This window comes from Oncorhynchus masou, chromosome 21, assembly GCF_036934945.1.
Source record: "Oncorhynchus masou masou isolate Uvic2021 chromosome 21, UVic_Omas_1.1, whole genome shotgun sequence".
Lineage (NCBI taxonomy): Eukaryota > Metazoa > Chordata > Actinopteri > Salmoniformes > Salmonidae > Oncorhynchus > Oncorhynchus masou.
In genome coordinates, this window is record NC_088232.1 from 44,346,168 (window position 1) to 44,367,261 (window position 21,094).

The following is a 21,094-nucleotide window of genomic DNA, read 5'->3' on the forward strand; positions in this document are numbered from 1 at the left end:
CAAAATTGCACCTTGTACATTCTACTATTCTAACTTTCAAAGGTAAGTTGAGACACGGCTGAGTTCTTTGGGGGTAATTGATCTGCGGGCCCACAGCGGGCCTACAGCTGCCCATCCCTGCTTTAGATTAACTGCCTGTGAAACATTCGTTAGGAAGAGTGTTCACAAACATTCTGAAATGTGTTTAATTTGAATGAGTTTTTTTTAAATACTGATGTGGATAATAACATATGACTGTCCTTATGGGGATAATAGAGGTTCACTTGTTTGTTCCAGCCTTAATTGAGCCTTATTTGACCCAAACTAGAATCAACTGTTCCAGCCATTTTTTTTTCCGAACTAGAATCAACTGTTCCACTCCTGCATTATTCACCCTGTGTGCTACCGATATTATGCAGGGAGACCAGGGTTGGGTGATCAGGTGACACACGCACAGACACAAGCTCGCAACACACACACAAACATACAGCCCCAGGGTTGGATAACCAACCAGGTGTGGATAAAACAGGAGCAGGCTAACACAGCAGATCAGCTGACATCAAGACAGACAAAGAGAGCACTTCATTACTTATTTACAGGTTTCCTGGAAGCTGACATCACTAGCTAGTTCCTGAACAGTAGAAACTCGGGCTCTCTCTGGGACACACTATTCTCATTGACAGGGCAGACAGTCTCTCTGGGACACACTATCCTCATTGACAGGGCAGACAGTCTCTCTGGGACACACTATCCTCATTGACAGGGCAGACAGTCTCTCTGGGACACTACTACCCTCAGTGACAGGGCAGACAGTCTCTCTGGGACACTACTACCCTCAGTGACAGGGCAGACAGTCTCTCTGGGACACTACTACCCTCAGTGACAGGGCAGACAGTCTCTCTGGGACACTACTACCCTCAGTGACAGGGCAGACAGTCTCTCTGGGACACTACTCAGTGACAGGGCACCCTCTGGGACACTACTATCCTCATTGACAGGGCAGACAGTGACAGGTCAGACAGTCTCTCTGGGACACTACTACCCCCTCAGTGACAGGACACTACTACCCTCAGACAGTCAGACTCTCTGGGACTCAGTGACAGGGCAGACCCTGGGAGTACCCCCAGTGACAGTGCAGACAGTCTCTCTGGGACTCTGCTATCCTCAGTGACCCGGTTCAACAGTGCTTTAGAACTAGAGGGAAACAGAGTGATATGACGAAGATGCAGTAGTCACAAAACATTACAGCAGTCGACTAAGATGTTACGGGGGAGAGGTTGGATTGACCGTTGCGTAACAATCAGTTGGAGTGTGTGTGTGTCCGTGAGTGTGTGTCCGTGAGTGTGTGTGTCTTACCCCAGACTGCAGGTCTTTGAGTGTGTGTGTGAGGATGATGTTGAAGACAGCGTGAGATCTGCTACTCTCCTCGTTCATGTTGGTGGCAGCCACCGTACGAGACTTATTCCCCTCCGACATCAGAGACTCAATGTCCTAGAGAATAGATAGGAGAGAGGGAGGGATGGATGGAGAGAGAGAGGGGACAAGGATGGAAGGCCGGGGGGAGGTAAGAATAAGAGGAACAGGGGACAGAAGGCAGGACATGGGGGGATAGAGATAAGGTTGGAGGGAAGAAGAGAGAGGGGAAGGAAGATAGAGAGATAGATCAATAAATACTTTTCTCCAGTGAAAGCATAGTAACTTACCACCGATATGTGAACAGCTGTCAGAGTCATTAGCCATGGTAAGCCTTGAATCCAGGGAGTGTGAAGTGAGTGTGTGTGTGTGTGTGTGTGTGTGTGTGTGTGTGTGTGTGTGTGTGTGTGTGTGTGTCTGCAGTCACCCTTCAAGTCAGTGTGTTGATTAAATAAGTGTGTGTGTGTGGTTAACTCAGTTGTGAATGGTTTTCTTTTTGACATGGCTCATCTAACAGAGCTCTCAGCTACCACACCCCTCTCTACGCTCTCCTCTATGCGCCAACCCAGAACATGAAGACTTCATACCGTCTATTTACCATCATATCAATTCTGTTGTTTATGAATCTAGAATTAAGGTGAAATCATCAGTAGCATGGTCATATCAGTAGTCATTCTACTAGTGATGATAGTGGTGTAGTGTACCTTGTAGTTGGCCACCGCCAGGCGTGACAAGCCGTCTACGTACGGCCCCAACACCTTGTGCTCCCTCACTCTAAGAGCCTGCCTGCTCCTGGGGGGGGACACACACACACACACACACATATTAAAAACAAACAGTCATCGTGCTTCCATGTTCTATCAAAAAAATAAAAAAGAATAATCTCAAATAGTATTTTATTTGAGATGTATCCCACTACGCCAGGGTCGTAGTCAGCAGCCACTCAATTAGCCCACGTCAGTAAATATTGTTTTAGACTAGTTGTGTTCGAAAAGTGACTAGACTTCAAGGAAGAGAGCAAGCATGTTTAAACTGGGGCCACTGACAAATTATAGTATATTCCAACAAATAACTCAAACAAAACAAGAGTCCAAGAAGTGGTTAAAGGTCAATATTCAGGGTCATACGTACCCTTTGGGGTCGAGGAGGTCGCGGACCTTCTCATTGTATATCTCCATGTAGGAGACCTCTATGGTGAAGCCTTCCCCCTCCCTCTGCTCCAGCAGGGTCCGGTCAAACAGAGAGCTGCAGAGCCGCGGGATCAGACCTGGAGAGTCCACAGAACCCATCATGGTGTATGACTTTCCCGAACCTGGAGGGACACACACACAGCCAAGAGATGAGAGCAGCCGTTAGGAGACAACCAATGAACTTCAACCGGTTTTAAACTTGAAACTGTAAAGATCTGTTCCATGCCAACAATATGAGGCCAGTTAGTAGTATCATAACATACCAGTCTGTCCGTAGGCGAAGATGCAGGCGTTGTAGCCCTGGAAGGCGTTGTGTAAAAGACTTTCCCCAAGGCACTGGAACACCACGTCCTGACCTGGAGACAACCACCAGGCAACGTTACACAATACAATATAAAACCCTACAATATGACTTGACTGATCCCCTTCGGGGTGATTTACAAATCATCTGGAGCACACGAACACAATTACAAGATAATGGACATGTTATGCATGTGTACGTGTTAATTCATATAGGACCTTCAGACTGTATACATGAACAGTGGGAGAAACAACATTAGGTACAATAGGCCCTAGTTGGGTTTTGGCCTACAGCACAAAGAGGTGGATGACTAGCAGGTCTGACAGGAATATTTGACATTTAAATTAAGCCAAACACCTAGAGATCCAATCCAAGCAAGTAAACAACAAAGAAAATTTCAGGTGGGATCCTTAGTCACTGTAGAAAAAAAACTTCTGAAAATAACCGAAAACCACCTGGACAGACCTATACCTGGGGTGCGTTCAACAGGACGCACCGTTTTGGAACGGTGAGATAGAACGTTTGAGATAGAAATATGTTGCATAGAAAAAATAGGCATCTGTAGGCCGTCATGTAGAACAAGGAATAGTGTCGACACTATTTGTGGCATTTCTACCTGCAACGTTCGATAACATTTGGCAACTGAATGTGGCCTACTAAATGTACAGGAGGAGGAAGAGCAGAGGGAAGGAAGTGAGGAAGAGGGGTTAAAGCAAGTAAAACAAAAACTGACCCGCAAACTTGTCCTTTTCCGACTCGTCCATGGACCAAAAACAGTAGTCATAGGCGAAGGTCTGAGGGGACAAGAACACAATGAAACAAAATCGTTTACAACACATTTATAATAGCTGTTTTCCAGAGGGCAAAACACTTTGAAATGATCCGATGAAATGACATTGTTATGAAATTATTATGATGCTATTTCAAACAGTTTTTCCCCGTTGGGTGGTTCGTGTTGAGCACAGGCAGTGATAAACATGACATACAAATTAGCCGAACAGTTTTTGAACATGTCAATATACAGTCGTGGCCAAATGATGAGAATGACACAAATATATATTTTCACAAAGTCTGCTGCCTCAGTTTGTATGATGGTAATTTGCATGTAATCCAGAATGTTATGAAGAGTGATCAGATGAATTGCAATTAATTGCAGTCCCTCTGTGCCATGCAAATGAACTGAATCCCCAAAAACATTTCCACTGCATTTCAGCCCTGACACAAAAGGACCAACTGACATCATGTCAGTGATTCTCTCGTTAACACAGGTGTGAGTGTTGACGAGGACAAGGCTGGAGATTACTCTGTCATGCTGATTGAGTTCGAATAACAGACTGGAAGCTTCAAAAGGAGGGTGGTGCTTGGAATCATTGTTCTTCCTCTGTCAACCATGGTTACCTGCAATGAAACATGTGCCGTCATCATTGCGTTGCACAAAAAGGGCTTCACTGGCAAGGATATTGCTACCAGTAAGAGGAAAAACATCAGGGACAGACTGATATTCTGCAAAATGTACAGGGATTGGACTGCTGAGAACTGGGGTAAAGTCATTTTCTCTGATGAATCCCCTTTCTGGTTGTTTGGGGCATCTGGAAAAAAAGCTTGTCCGGAGAATGCAAGGTGAGCGCTACCATCAGTCCTGTGGCATGCCAACAATAGAGCATCCTAAGACCATTCATGTGTGGGGCTGCTTCTCAGCCAAGGGAGTGGGCTCACTCACAATTTTGCCTAAGAACACAGCCATGGATAAAGAATGGTACCAACACATCCTACCAGAGCAACTTTTCCCAACCATCCAGGAACAATTTGGTGACGAACAATGCCTTTTCCTGCATGATGGAGCACATGGCCATAAGGCAATAGTGATAACTAAGTGGCTCTAGGAACAAAACGTCAATATTTTGGGTCCATGGCCAGGAAACTCCCCAGACCTTAATCCCATTGAGAACTTGTGGTCAATCCTCAAGAGGCGGGTGGACAAACAAAAACCCACACATTTTGACAAACTCCAAGCATTGATTATGCAAGAATCAGTCAGGATGTGGTCCAGAAGTGAATTGACAGCATGCCAGGGCGGATTGCACAGGTCTTGAAAAAGAAGGGTCAACACGGCAAATATTGACTCTTTGCATCAATTTCATGTAATTGTCAATAAAAGCCTTTGACACTTTTGAAATGCTTGTAATTATACTTCAGTATTCCATAGTAACATCTGACAAAAATATCTAAAGACACTGAAGCAGCAAACTTTGTGAAAATTAATATTTGTGTCATTCTCAAAACTTTTGGCCACAACTGTACAAGTACAATGATTGCTATATAATCACAGCTCCACAAAGTAGCTAGTGTGTCAACAGAGACCATTAACAGCATTGACAACCCAGCATTAACACAAATCAGTAGTAATGTACTGGACAGGGCTTACCTTGGTCTGACTCCTAAGGAAGTTCACACAGGCGTTAGAGGTCAAAGGATGGTTACATGGGTAGAGAGAGAGAGAAGGATCATATCTCAGACACCAATGTAAACAAATACCGGTGGTGTAATCATTAGTTCACACCGTAGCAAATGGTTGCAAACAGGAAAACTCTTTGCAACAAAACCAAGAGTTTCTATTGGACATATTCAGGTAGGTCCCTCCCTGTTTAGTTATGTTTGCTTCTGTCTGGTTCCTAGTGAATACACACCAGGACATTTTGATGTACTGTAGTGTACAACCAGACAGACAATCACACTGTAACAGGATTATCTAATATTGAAGTGAATGACAGATTAATATCCATCATTAAAAACTAAAGACCACAGGGTTGTTAGCCTGTCTGTCAATAACCATTTTATTTGAAGTAGGCTACACAGTTTATGAGCACAATATGGTCTATCAGACTGGTGAAAGAGATGACTATTATCAATCATGTGATCGGTACTTGATAACAAGGGAAGAAAATAAAGATTACAGGGCTGTCTCAATGACAGGCCTACAGGTCATAAATACACAGTATTCATACTGTCAGAAGTCTGCAAATCCACCATTCCTGATAAATGAGGAACAAAAAAATAAAAAAATAATCACATCTCCCAACTGAAACAGGATGCAGCATGGGTAATAGAGCTAACATGAATCACGATGCCTATTCATAAGAATGTAGGCTTGCTTCCACTCAAACTTCCTGCTCTCTCCCTCTCCATTTCTCTCCGTATTTGACACTCTTTCTCTCGCTTTCTAAAATGTTCAGTCCTGTGGGTGCCGAGGCCTGGAGATGATAAACCCTTGTTTACGACAATGTTTCAATGTTACTCAACTAGGGTGGGACATTAACTCATGCCATATGCGGGTACATTATGTCGTCATTGACGGGTAAGAATGTCTATTTCACCAGCCACATTTGCAGGTGGTCACAGAGCATTTGGCTACTAAAGTGTGACTTTGTCATCGTGTTTCTTGGCTATTTACATTATTTGTTCAAATGCTAGGTTGTTTTCAATGTTAGTTTGAGTTTGCTGCAAATCATCTGCTTTTTGGTGATTGTTGGTGTAATTATGATGGGGGGGTTGGGGAAGAGAGTAAAACACAAACTCACAGAATGACAGAGGCAGAGTAGAACAGAGCAGCAAAATAAAGGATTGGTATCTTTCCCTTTCAAGATGATGCAATATGTACAGTTGAAGTTGGAAGTTTAAATAGACTTTTTCCAACAATTGTTTACAGACAGATTATTTCACTTATAATTCACTGTATCACAATTCCAGTGGGTCAGAAGTTTCCAGAAATTGATGTCATGGCTTTAGAAGCTTCTGATAGGCTAATTGACATAATTTGAGTCAATTGGACGTGTATCTGTGGATGTATTTCAAGGCCTACCTTCAAACTCAGTGCCTCTTTGCTTGACATGGGAAAATCAAAAGAAATCAGCCAAGATCTCAGAAAAAACATTGTAGACCTCAACAAGTCTGGTTCATTCTTGGGAGCAATTTCCAAATGCCTGACGGTACCACGTTCATCTGTACAAACAATAGTACGCAAGTATAAACACCATGGGACCACGCAGCCGTCATACCACTCAGTCTCCTAGAGATGAACGTACTTTGGTGCGAAAAGTGCAAATCAATCCCAGAACAGCAGCAAAGGACCTTGTGAAGATGCTGGAGGAAACAGGTACAAAACTATCTATATCCACAATAAAACAAGTCCTAAATCGACATAACCTGAAAGGCTGCTCAGAAGGAAGAAGCCACTGCTCCAAACCCGCCATAAAAAAAAGCCAGACTACAGTTTGCAACTGCACATGGGGACAAAGATCGTAATTTTTGGAGAAATGTCCTCTGGTCTGATGAAACAAAATAGAACTGTTTGGCCATAATGACCATCGTTATGTCTAGAGGAAAATCCCTGGCACAATCCCTACAGTGAAGCATGATGGTGGCAGCATCATGTTATGGGGATGTTTTTCAGTGGCAGGGACTGGTCAGGATCGAGGGAAAGATGAACAGAGCAAAGTACAGAGAGTTCCTTGATGAAAACCTGCACCAGAGCGAGCACTCAGGACCTCAGACTGGGTCAAAGGTTCACCTACCACCAGGACTACAAACCTTAAAGCACAGCAAAGACAATGCAGTAGTGGCTTCGGGACAAGTCCCAATGCCCTTGAGTGGCCCAGCCAGAGCCCGGGCGTGAACCCAATCAAACATCTCTGGAGAGAACTGAAAACAGCTGTGCAGGGCGGCGCAGTGGTCTAAGACTGTGCCACCAGAGATTCTGGGTTCGAGCGCAGGCTCTGTCGCAGCCGGCCGCGACCGGAAGGGGGTAAAAATAAAAAATAAAATAAAAAAATAGCTGTGCAGCTATGTGTGGTGTGCCAACCCTGACAGAGCTTGAGAGGACCTGCAGAGAATGGGAGAAACTGGCCAAATACAGGTGTGCCAAGCTTGTAGCGTCTTACCCAAGAAAACTGAGGCTGTAATCGCTGCCAAAGGTGCTTCACCAAAGTACTGAGGCAGGGTCTGATTACTTATGTAAATGTCATATTAACATTTTATTTTTTACAAGTTCCCAAATATTTCTAAAAACCTGTTTTTGCTTTGTCATTATGGGGTCATTATGTATTGTATTAAGGCTGTAACAAAATGTGTAAAAAGTTGAGGAGGCTGAATCCTTCTGAATGCACTGCATCTTAAACATTTAAAAATCGGGGACCGGAGTATCAGTGAATCTTACACCACTAGTAAAATGCCTGAGTACTCCCTTATCTACCCCGTGGCTGAAAAGAAGCTTTGAACAGCACAGCATGAACCCAATGACCAACAGTAATATTATACACTAACTCACAGGCTATGAGAGAGAGAGACAAGGAGACACTCAGTTTCTACAATGGATTCACAAAAATGCTGGGGATGCATTGTAGAAGAGATACAAAGTCAGTGCGTGTAAATGCGTATGTTCTTTAAAGGCCCCACACACTGATTGTCCATTAGTACAGGAGTCTGCTTTATGCACATCATACTACAGACGTTCACAATGACCACAAACATGTCAGTGGGTGCAGACCAGGCCTCCATGTCTCTGGCCCGGAAGCAGACAGAGCTAGGTGGTGGGCATAGCCAAATCAGGCATTTGTGACTGAAACCAGCATAGCCAAACAGGCTCTAATGACTGGAACCAGCATATCCAAATCAGCGCTCAGGTTCAAGCCCAGTGCTGCTATCGGACGATATGCGGACATACCCATTGTAGCAGGCAATTGGCAGAGGATACAATAGTTTAGCTTGCATGTTGGATAGAATCTGTCTGGCACATAGGCCATTATCAATAGGAGATAAGAACTCATCTCACAGACAGTTGTTTGATGCTAGGGGTGTGGCGGTAGCTGTAATAGGCTAGCCCAAGGCCCATAAAGGATTATTGGCTGATTGAACATGTACTCACTTTTTACAGTCCTGCCTGCGACCTCAGGCCTATGTTGCCAACTGCTGAATCAGAGGGAAGGGTGTGAATCAGAGGGAAGGGTGTGAATGAGTGAGTGAGTGAGTGAGTGAGTGAGTGAGTGAGTGAGTGAGTGAGTGAGTGAGTGAGTGAGTGAGTGTGAGAGAGTGAGTGAGTGAGAGAGAGGGAGAGAGAGAGGGAGAGAGGGAGAGGGAGAGAGCGAGCAGATTGCTACATGTTCTCACCACACACCCCAGCCAACTCCCTAACAAAACAATGTAGCAACACTTACTTTGCCCTTGTCCTATCACTGACTGCTCCTCTAGCCCATGGCACTGTTATTATCAGACCCTATCACAACCCCATTACATGGCCAGAGACACATGGCCAGAGACACTGCTCAGTCAGCAAGGTGGACCACCACAGCTATATGAATGGTTAAGTAGGGGAAACATTGAATTACTACTACTGTCAGATGGATTCTATGCAGAGACTTGATTTGAAAACCCTAGGGCTGACCACAAAAATGGCGCCAGAGAAGAAGGCAGACGTTTTACGTGTCCCCAACCGATTGTGTTTTTTGTTTGTTTATTTACGTACATAATGTTGCTGCTATCGTCTCTTATGGCCGAAAATAACTTCTGGACATCAGGACTGCGATTACGCACCACGGACTGGCAGAATCCTTTGTTTCCTTTAACGAGTCTGACGAGCCCGACGTGAACGATATACTGCTTTCTTGGGAACAGGCCCAGATCCCCGTGATTTGCGTGTAGAGGCGGCGGAGAAAAAAGGGGCCAGAGGGCAGGCTGACTTTTGAGAAATCGTAGGCGTTCAAATAAACCCCCACTTCCTTCCATTCTGCTAGCAAACGCGCAATCTTCGAAGAATAAAATCGATGACCTACGCGCAAGATTAAACTACCAATGAAACATTAAAAAGTGCAATATCTTATGCTTCATGGAGTTGTGGCCGAATGACGACACTATCAACATACAGCTAGCTGGTTACATGCTGTACTGGCAGGATAGAACAGTGGCGTCTGGTAAGACAAGGGGCGGCGGTCTATGTATTTTTGTAAGTAAGAGCTGGTGCACGATATCTAATGAAGTCTTGAGCTATTGCATCTCGTGATAAGCTGTACACCACACTATCTACCTAGAGAGTTTTCATCTGTATTTTTCGTAGCTGTTTACATAGCACCACAGTCTGAGGCTGGAACTAAGACAGCATTGAATGAGCTGTATTCCGCCATAAGCAAACAAGAAAACTCTCACCCAGAGATCGGCGCGCCTGATAGCAGGGAACTTAAATGCAGGGAAACTTAAAATCAGTTTTACCTCATTTCTATCAGCATGTTAAATGTGCAACCAGAGGGAAAAAAACTCTGGACCACCTTTACTCCACACACAGAGTATCATACAAAGCTCTCCCTCGCCCTCCATTAGGCAAATCTGACCATAATTATATCCTTCTGATTCCTGCTTATAAGCAAAAATTAAAGCAGGAAGCACCAGTGACTAGATCAATAAAAGTGTTCAGATGAAGCTGATGCTAAGCTACAGGACTATTTTGCTGGAACAGACTGGAATGCGTTCCAGGATTCCTCCGATGGCATTGAGGAGTACACCACATCAGTCATTGGCTTCATCAATAAGAGCATCAATGACGTCGTCCCCACAGTGACCATACGTACATACCCCAACCAGAAGCTATGGATTACAGGCAACATCCGCACTGAGCTAAAGGCTAGAGCTGCCGCATTCAAGGAGCGGGACGCTAACCTGGAAGCTTATAAGAAATCCCGTTATGACCTCCGGCGAGCCATCAAACAGACATAGCATCCATACAGAACCAAGATCGAATCGTACTACACCTGCTCTGACGCTCGTCGGATGTGGCACGGTTGGCAAACCATTACAGACTACAAAGGGAAGCACAGCCGAGAGCTGCCCAGTGACACAAGCCTACCAGATGAGTTACTTATATGCTCACTTTGAGGCAAATAACACTGAAACATGCATGAGAGCACCAGCTGTTCCTGAAGACTTATCATGATCTCCGCAGCTGATGCAAGTAAGACCTTTAAAACAGGTCAACATTCTCAAGGCCGCAAGGCCAGACGGATTACCAGGACGTGTACTGCGAGCATGCGCTGACCAACTGGCAAGTGTCTTCAATCTTTCCCTGTCCGAGTCTATAATACCAACATGTTTTAAGCAAACCACCATAGTGCCTGTGCCCAAGAACACTAAGGCAACATGCCTATATGACTACCGACCCATCTGTAGCCATGAAAGGATGCTGGCCTTCTAGGCAGAGTTCCTCTGTCCAGTGTTTGAGTTATTTTGCCCATCTTCATCTTTTATTGGCCAGTCTGAGATATTACCTTTTCTTTGCAACTCTGCCTAGAAGGCCAGCATCCCGGAGTCGCCTCTTCACTGTTGACGTTGAGACTGCTGTTTTGCAGGTACTATTTAATGAAGCTGCCAGTTGAGGACTTGTGAGGCGTCTGTTTCTAAAAACAAGACACTAATGTACTTGTCCTCAGTTGTGCACCGAGGCCTCCCACTCCTCTTCCTATTCTGGTTAGAGACAGTTTGTACACAGCGTTGTACGAGATCTTCAGTTTCTTGGCACTCTCTCACATGGAATAGCCTTCATTTCTCAGAACAAGAATAGACTGACGAGTTTCAGAAGTGCTTTGTTTCTGGCCATTTTGAGCCTGTAATCAAACCCACAAATGCTGATGCTCCAGATACTCTAAAGAAGGCCAGTTGTATTGCTTCTTAAATCAGGACAACAGGTTTTCAGCTGTGCTAACATAGGAAAACATCTGTGCAGATTCCACCTGCCACTAGGCTGGGGTCCCAAATGGAACCTTATTCCCTATTTAGGCCACTACTTTTGACCAGGGCCCATAGGGAACACTATATAGGAGAAAGTGTGCCATTTGGGCCGCAGACCACCGTGTTGAGCTGATAAGTCCTGCCACGGACAGTGAGTTATCCCAGGCTTAGCTCTCTGACAGCCAGGGAGGGAGGGAAGGTGTGGGTGAAGGAAGGATGGTCAGTAGGGGAGTGGTAGTAATTGGCAGCTGCTTCCCAGTCCTTTTCCCACCAACCTCACCCCACAGCTTGCTCTCCTCATCCACTGGCATTCCTATTCCCCACCGGGGGCCTGGCTACAGCATGCTATTACAGCATCAGCAGACCGCTGTCTCAACCTGTCTGGGCAGTGAGAGTAACAGACAGCTTAGAAGCATGCCCGCCAGGCACGCCGACTGCACCCATAAAACATGTGGGCCTTATGAATCATGATATGTGGGCCTTATGAATCATGATATGTGGCCTGGGGAACAAAGTTGTCTGATACAGGGTGGAAACTCATTGTAAATAGTTATTCTGATCGCTCGCGTGCGTGCGTGTGTGTACCAGTGTAATATTGTGTGACTGTTGGTTCACTCCCATTGGCAGAGCGGTGACAACCAGGTAGGCGAGATATAAGCAAACAGCTCTAACTTCCCAGATCCTTTCCTAGAAGATTCCTGAAGGAAAGTGGCTTATAAATTGGACATTCAATCAAACTCAACACTAAAAACAGAGGATTGTGGAGTCAGAACAGAACCTACCATTTCCAGCCTGTAGAGTTAAATCTAGTGTCCTCTAGCCAGACAACTTCCCTCTATCTAGTGGGCTGTGCCTCAGACCTCACTTAGATTATTTGGTAGTTTGGGAGTTTATTGGCCAGGCTGTTAAGTTCAGTTCATGCCCCAATTAACCCAAACCCTGGAGTGGTCCCAGTGAAGACAAGCATTGACTAATGGAGGCAGGGAGAATCCTCTCCACTCTCCTGTGACGTGCTGCTTTGTTTACTATCATTCTGGACAATAGATTTCTACTGTCGCAGAGTCCCTGTAAAACTGTTTGGGAGCTTTTGTCCTCAATTTGGGACGGAGCTCTGCTGTAACAGCACCTGCTTCTCTGGCATTCCCCAACACACGTGTGCACACTCACTCACACGCACAGCTTATATAGGCCTGGCTACATACCACCGAGACAGTCTAGGGGAGGAAGAGATGGGAGTGGAATGTAACCATCTAGGTGATGATAGTCCTGTTACTACATCTGTCCATCTAAACCATCAGAAGAGTCATGAATAACCTAATCCAGTCCAAAAGGGCTGCACTAACACCATACACCTCAACATTTTTTGGGGGTGGCTGTCAAAAATATGTAATTTCTTCATTAGGCTTATGAGATTAAATGCAGTAAATCTGAAGGGCTCTGATCAACTGCAGCCAGACCCAAACTAGCACAGGCTAGTTCTAGTGGGAACTAACGTCACATGTACAGTTTCTGCTAGCTCTAGTGTTCAGCAGCATCAAATCATCATTCTCATTCACAAGTGCTTTGTCAATCCTCCCTCCTTCAGCCCTCTACCTCTTTTGTGACTCCATTTTTTCCCTTGCCTAGCATTTAGAGTGTTGGGCCAGTGACCGAAAGGGTGCTGGTTCGTATACCCGAACCAACATGAAAACCGGTTTACATGCCCTTGAGCAAGGCACTTCATCCTAATTCACTCCAGGTGCGCCGTACTACTACGTCTGACCCTGTAAAACACATTTCACTGCACCTATCTTGGTGTATGTTACAATAACAATAAAACATATTGCATTTGCAGGCTCAATACACTATTAGAACACCTTCCTGATATTGAGATGAGACCCCCCCCCCCCTCAGAACAGCCTCAATTCGTTGGGGGCATAGACTCTACAAGGTGTCGAAAGCCTTCCACAGGGATGCTGGCCCATGTTGACTCCAATGCTTCCCACAGTTGTGTCGAGATGGCTGAATGTCCTTTGGGTGGTGGACCATTTTTGATATACATAGGAAACTGTTGAGCGTGAAAAACCCATCAGCGTTGTGGTTCTTGACACAAACCATACCCCGTTCAAAGGCACTTACATCTGTTGTCTTGCCCATTCACCCTCTGAATGGCACACAATCCAAGTCTCAATTGTCTTAATTATTATTGAACCCGTCTCCTCCCCTTCATCTACACTGATTGAAGTGGATTGAACAAGTGACATCAAGAAGGGATCATAGCTTTCACTTAGTCTGTCAAGGAAAGAGCATAGTTCTTAATGTTTTGTACACTCAGCCCACTCCTCTCTCCCTTGGTCATCCTCTCCTCTCCCATAACTTCAGCCTCTAGCCCTTTCTTTTCCTCCATACCTGTCAAACAAGACAGGACGGAATCAGACTCATAAGATGAGCACTCCAGGCAAAACCACCTGAAGGCATAGACGAGAGACACACATTTTTAAACCTGCATATTTAAACCTGCGAAATTGTGCCACTTCTCTTGCAACAGAGTCAGGGTATATGCAGCAGTTTGGGCCGCCTGGCTCATCGCGAACTGTGTGAAGACTATTTCTTCCTAACAAAGACAGCCAACTTCTCCAAACGGGGGATGATTTTTTTAAAACGCATTTGCCAAAAAAGCACAATCGTTGAATGACTGTACCTAACCATAAACATCAATGCCTTTCTTAAAATCAATACACAGAAGTATATATTTCTAAACCTGCATATTTAGCTAAAAGAAATCCAGGTTAGCAGGCAACATTAACCAGGTGAAATTGTGTCACTTCTCTTGCGTTCATTGCACGCAGAGTCAGGGTATATGCAACAGTTTGGGCCGCCTGGCTCGTTGCAAACTAATTTTCCAGAATTTTATGTAATTATGACATAACATTGAAGGTTGTGCAATGTAACAGGATTATTTAGACTGATGGATGCCACCCGCTAGATAAAATACCGAACGGTTCCGTATTTCAATGAAAGAATAAACGTTTTGTTCTCGAGATGATAGTTTCCGGATTCGACCATATTAATGACCTAATGCTCGTATTTCTGTGTGTTATAATTAAGTCTATGATTTAATATTTGATAGAGCAGTCTGACTGAGCAATGGTAGGCAGCAGCAGGCTCGTAAGCATTCATTCAAACAGCACTTTCGTGCGTTTTGCCAGCAGCTCTTCGCAATGCTTCACGCATTGTGCTGTTTATGACTTCAGGCCTATCAAATCCCGAGATTAGGCTGGTGTAACCGATGTGAAATGGCTAGCTAGTTAGCGGGGTGCGCGCCAATAGCGTTTCAAACGTCACTCGCTCTGAAACTTGGAGTAGTTGTTTCACTTGCTCTGCATGGGTAACGCTGCTTCGAGGGTGGCTGTTGTCGATGTGTTCCTGGTTCGAGCCTAGGTAGGGGCGAGGAGAGGGACGGAAGCTATACTGTTACACTGGCGATACTAAAGTGCCTATAAGAACATCCAATAGTCAAAGGTTTATGAAATACAAATCGTATAGAGAGAAATAGTCCTATAATTCCTTTAATAACTGAAACCTAAAACTTCTTACCTGGGAATATTGAAGACTCATGTTAAAAGGAACCACCAGGTTTCATATGTTCTCATATTCTGAGCAAGGAACTTAAACGTTAGCTTTCTTACATGGCACATATAGCACTTTTACTTCTTCTCTAACACTTTGTTTTTGCATTATTTAAACCAAATTGAACATGTTTTATTATTTCATTGAGGCTAAATTGATTTTATTTATGTATTATATTAAGATAAAATAAGTGTTTATTCAGTATTGTTGTAATTGTCATTATTACAAATAAATAAATAAATAAACCAGACTACAGGCTGATCCAACTTTGATGTAATGTCCTTAAAACAAGTCAAAATGAGGCTCAGTGGTGTGTATGGCCTCCACGTGCCTGTATGACCTCCCTACAACACCTGGACATGCTCCTGATGAGGTGGCGGATGGTCTCCTGAGGGATCTCCTCCCAGACCTGGACTAAAGCAACCGCCAACTCCTGGACAGTCTGTGGTGCTGTTGGTGGATGTTGGTGGATGGAGCGAGACATGATGTCCCAGATGTGCTCAATTGGATTCAGGTCTGGGGAACGGGCGGGCCAGTCCATAGCATCAATGCCTTCCTCTTGCAGGAACTGCTGACACACTCCAGCCACATGAGGTCTAGCATTGTCTTGCATTAGGAGGAACCCAGGGCCAACCGCACCAGCATACGGTCTCACAAGGGGTCTGAGGATCTCATCTCGGTACCTAATGGCAGTCAGGCTGTGCGGCCCCCCAAAGAAATGCCACCCCACACCATGACTGACCCACCGCCAAACCGGTCATGCTGGAGGATGTTGCAGGCAGCAGAACGTTCTCCATGGCGTCTCCAGACTCTGTCACGTGCTCAGTGTGAACCTGCTTTCATCTGTGAAGAGCACAGGGTGCCAGTGGCGAATTTGCCAATATTGGTGTTCTCTGGCAAATGCCAAACGTCCTGCAGTGTTGGGCTGTAAGCACAGCCCCCACCTCTGGACGTCGGGCCCTCATACCACCCTCATGGTGTCTGTTTCTGACCGTTTAAGCAGACACATGCACATTTGTGGCCTGCTGGAGGTCATTTTGCAGGGCTCTGGCATTGCTCCTCCTGCTCCTCCTGCTCCTCCTTGCACAAAGGCGGAGGTAGCGGTCCTGCTGCTGGGTTGTTGCCCTCCTACGGCCTCCTCCACATCTCCTGATGTACTGGCCTGTCTCCTGGTAGCGCCTCCATGCTCTGGACACTACGCTGACAGACACAGTAAACCTTCTTGCCACAGCTCGCATTGATGTGCCATCCTTGATGAGCTGCACTACCTGAGCCACTTGTGTGGGTTGTAGACTCCGTCTCATGCTACCACTAGAGTGAAAGCACCGCCAGCATTCAAAATTGACCAAAACATCAGCCAGGAAGCATAGGAACTGAGAAGTGGTCTGTGGTTACCACCTGCAGAACCACTCCTTGGGGGTGTCTTGCTAATTGCCTATAATTTCCACCTGTTGTCTATTCCATTTGCACAATAGCATGTGAAATTTATTGTCAATCAGTGTTGCTTCCTAAGTGGACAGTTTGACTTCACAGAAGTGTGATTGACTTGGAGTTACAATGTGTTGTTTAAGTGTTCCCTTTATTTTTTTGAGCAGTGTATATATAAAAAATATATTTTTTCAATATTTTAAATCGGCCTTTTTGGTCCTCCAATATTTCACTATTGGCGTTGAAAAATCATAAATCGGTCAACCTCTACTTAACGCAAACGACAAAGAGATTGTTGACAATCGAAACACAAATATTTCACCAACTAATACATTTCACTTTGTGATATGGCCAACACAGACAGACAGACACACACCTGGTTCCCTTTATCCCATGCACATTCTTTGAAAATGCCTCAGCTGAACTTCTTCAGCTCTTTAAAAACATCCAAAACAATGACAGGTATCTTGACACGGGACAATTCCATAGAGTTGTATGTTTTGTTTAACTTTGCAATCATTGGTTTTTGTTTTACATACATTTGAAAGTGAAAAATCGGAGTTTCAACATCACTTCGTTATCGTGGAATTAATTTCACTGACACTAAGCTACATAGAACTGACATCACCCCAGTAAGTCAAACTTTTGTGCCATTCTCCAATACAGAGAGTGATTTATCCTCTAGTTAGGACTAGACCCATAAAGAGGCTTTGAACATGTCTCCTCTGTCTTCCATCACGATGCCTCTCTGTCTCTTCTATCCTTCCATCACGATGCCTCTGTCTCTCTTCTATCCTTCCATCATGACGCCTCTCTGTCTCTTCTATCCTTCCATCACGATGCCTCTGTCTCTTCTATCCTTCCATCACGATGCCTCTGTCTCTTCTATCCTTCCATCACAATGCCTCTCTGTCTCTTCTATCCTTCCATCACGATGCCTCTCTGTCTCTTCTATCCTTCCATCACGATGCCTCTGTCTCTTCTATCCTTCCATCACGATGCCTCTGTCTCTTCTATCCTTCCATCACAATGCCTCTGTCTCTTCTATCCTTCCATCACGATGCCCTTGTCTCTTCTATCCTTCCATCACAATGCCCCTGTCTCTTCTATCCTTCCATCACAATGCCTCTCTGTCTCTTCTATCCTTCCATCACAATGCCTCTCTGTCTCTTCTATCCTTCCATCACGATGCCTCTGTCTCTTCTATCCTTCCATCACAATGCCTCTGTCTCTTCTATCCTTCCATCACGATGCGTCTGTCTCTTCTATCCTTCCATCACGATGCGTCTGTCTCTTCTATCCTTCCATCACGATGCCTCTGTCTCTTCTATCCTTCCATCACAATGCCTCTGTCTCTTCTATCCTTCCATCACAATGCCTCTCTGTCTCTTCTATCCTTCCATCACGATGCGTCTGTCTCTTCTATCCTTCCATCACGATGCCTCTGTCTCTTCTATCCTTCCATCACGATGCCTCTCTGTCTCTTCTATCCTTCCATCAAGATGCCTCTCTGTCTCTTCTATCCTTCCATCACGATGCCTCTCTGTCTCTTCTATCCTTCCATCACGATGCGTCAGTCTCTTCTATCCTTCCATCACGATGCCTCTGTCTCTTCTATCCTTCCATCACAATGCCTCTGTCTCTTCTATCCTTCCATCACGATGCCTCTGTCTCTTCTATCCTTCCATCACGATGCGTCTGTCTCTTCTATCCTTCCATCACGATGCGTCTGTCTCTTCTATCCTTCCATCACAATGCCTCTCTGTCTCTTCTATCCTTCCATCACGATGCCTCTCCGTCTCTTCTATCCTTCCACCGCCCCCCTTCCTTTTATCTCTGGCTTTTCCCATCATACTCATCTCTCCCAGACCAGGAGCCATGTCTCTTACACAAACACAGTGAGAGAAAATCCCACAGCCCAGCCCATAATTTCCCCCAATTTCTTCCCAAGAACTTAGTGAACACTGTATAGTGCAGTGAGTCAGTTTAAACCCTGCAGCCCAACAGCACAGCTCAATCTAACCAACCCTCACCAAATAGCACAGCTCAATCTAAACAACCCTCACCAAACAGCACAGCTCAATCTAACCAACCCTCACCAACAGCACAGCTCAATCTAACCAACAGCACAGCTCAATCTAACAAACAGCACAGCTCAATCTAACCAACCCTCACCAACAGCACAGCTCTATCTAACCAACCCTCACCAAACAGCACAGCTCAATCTAACCAACCGTCGCCAACAGCACAATCTAACCAACCCTCACCAACAGCACAGCTCAATCTAACCAACCCTCACCAACAGCACAGCTCAATCTAACCAACCCTCACCAAACAGCACAGCTCAATCTAACCAACCCTCACCAAACAGCACTGCTCAATCTAACCAACCCTTACCAACAGCACAGCTCAATCGAACCAAACCTCACCAAACCCCACAGCTCAATCTAACCAACAGCACAGCTCAATCTAACCAACCCTCACCAAAGAGCACAGCTCAATCTAACCAACCCTCGCCAACAGCACAGCTCAATCTAACCAACCCTCACCAAACAGCACAGCTCAATCTAACCAACCCTCGCCAACAGCACAGCTCAATCTAACCAACCCTCGCCAACAGCACAGCTCAATCTAACCAACCCTCGCCAACAGCACAGCTCAATCTAACCAACCCTCGCCAACAGCACAGCTCAATCTAACCAACCCTCGCCAACAGCACAGCTCAATCTAACCAACCCTCGCCAACAGCACAGCTCAATCTAACCAACCCTCACCAATGCATTGTTACTGGATGTCTTTCTTGACCAGTTTCACCGTAAAGGAGAGGAGAACCCTCCCGCCCCCCAGCCATAACCCACTCAGAGGTTGATGGTCGCCACACTGACAGCTGTCACAGCGAATCAGGGTCCGGGATGCAGCACTGGGTTGGGGGGGTGGATTTCAGATTCCAGAGGGCCGTGAGGGGCCCTGTCCAGCACCCCATAACCCAGTTACACATCACGCAACACGGCCCACCGGCCAATGAGAGGAGAGAGGGAGGCAGTGAGGAGTGCCCGCCCGCCAGCCTGTCTTCCCTCATTCGTTCTCTCTGTTACGATCGAAGTCACTTAAAAAAATAAGTTTCCGCGTGGATGCACGCTGACCGCTCACTCCCCTCCCCTGTGACTGTGCATACCATGGTCGTGGAAGGCATAGGGAGGGTGAGTATGGAGAGGGATAAGGTTCAGCCTGGGCTACAGCCTATTATTAGAGGTAAGAGTTGGGGAGGATGGGGTATGGGACACCCTCCCCTGTGCTCCTTACTGTACTATTGACCTAAATACAGGGATGCAAACTGGTGACCACTCCAATTTGCATACCGTCCCAACAGATGATGCAATCTCGATTGCACTCAACACTGCCCTTTCCCACCTGGACAAAAGGAACACCTACATGAGAATGCTGTTCATTGACTACAGCTCAGCGTTCAACACCATAGTGACCTCAAAGGCCGAGCACACCCCCATTCTCATCGACGGGGCTGTAGTGGAGCAGGTTGAGAGCTTCAAGCTGCAACAAACTATCGTGGTCCATGAGAGAGCTGCACCATCAAGAGCATCCTGACTGGTTGCATCACCGGCTGGTATGGCAACTGCTCGGCAAGGCGCCACAGAGGGTAGTGCGTATGGCCCAGTACATCACTGGGACCAAGCTTCCTGCCAACCAGGACCTCTATACCAGACTGTGTCAGAGGAAGACCCTAAACATTGCCAAAGATTCCAGTCCCCCAAGTCATAGACTGTTCTCTCTGCTACCACACAGCAATTGATACCGGAGCGCCAAGTCTAGGTCCAAAAAGGCTTCTGAACAGCTTCTACCTCTAAGCCATAAGACTGGAGAACAGCTAATCAAATGGCTACCCGGATTATTTGCATTGACCCTCCCCCACGCTTTTTCTTTACAATTATCTTTACATAGTCACTTTACCCCTACCTACATATTACCTTGACTAACCTGTAACCCCACACATTGACTCGGTAACGGTACCCCGTATATAGGCACATTATTGTTACTCTTATTTTTTACTTTAGTTTATTTAGTAATAATTTTTCTTAAAACCACATTGTAAACAATTGTTAGCCTACTCTTCAGACAACTTCACACACGCATCCCCCCCACGCGCACCCCCCCCACGCGCGTCCTTTTCTTCATCTCGCGCACGCGTCTTCTTCTTCATCTCGCGCTTCTTCTTCACCATCATCATCTCCTCGCGCGCGTCTTCTTCATCATCTTGCACGCTTCTTCTTCTCTCTTCTTCTTCATCATCATCTCTCGCGCGCCCTCCTCTTCTTCACCTCGCGCGTCCTCTTCTTCTCTCTCACGCACGGCGCTTCTTCTTCTTCTTCTTCTTCTTCTTCTTCTTCTTCTT

The 21,094-nt window shown here is 45.6% G+C and overlaps 1 protein-coding gene across 5 annotated transcripts in view; it reads right to left on the minus strand.

Annotated features, from left to right (window-relative positions):
* The window catches only part of LOC135508393 (kinesin-like protein KIF13B), a 76,298-nt gene that overhangs the window by 34,308 nt on the left and 20,896 nt on the right, over positions 1–21,094 (minus strand). For all 5 annotated transcript variants that reach the window (XM_064928544.1, XM_064928545.1, XM_064928542.1 and 2 more), the window contains exons 4-9: positions 5,309–5,321; positions 3,617–3,677; positions 2,846–2,938; positions 2,524–2,704; positions 2,097–2,184; positions 1,336–1,470 (exon numbers count right to left, since the gene is read on the minus strand). In XM_064928544.1, coding sequence (XP_064784616.1) covers positions 1,336–1,470; positions 2,097–2,184; positions 2,524–2,704; positions 2,846–2,938; positions 3,617–3,677; positions 5,309–5,321 — 571 coding nt within the window. The remainder of the gene's footprint in view (positions 1–1,335; positions 1,471–2,096; positions 2,185–2,523; positions 2,705–2,845; positions 2,939–3,616; positions 3,678–5,308; positions 5,322–21,094) is intronic.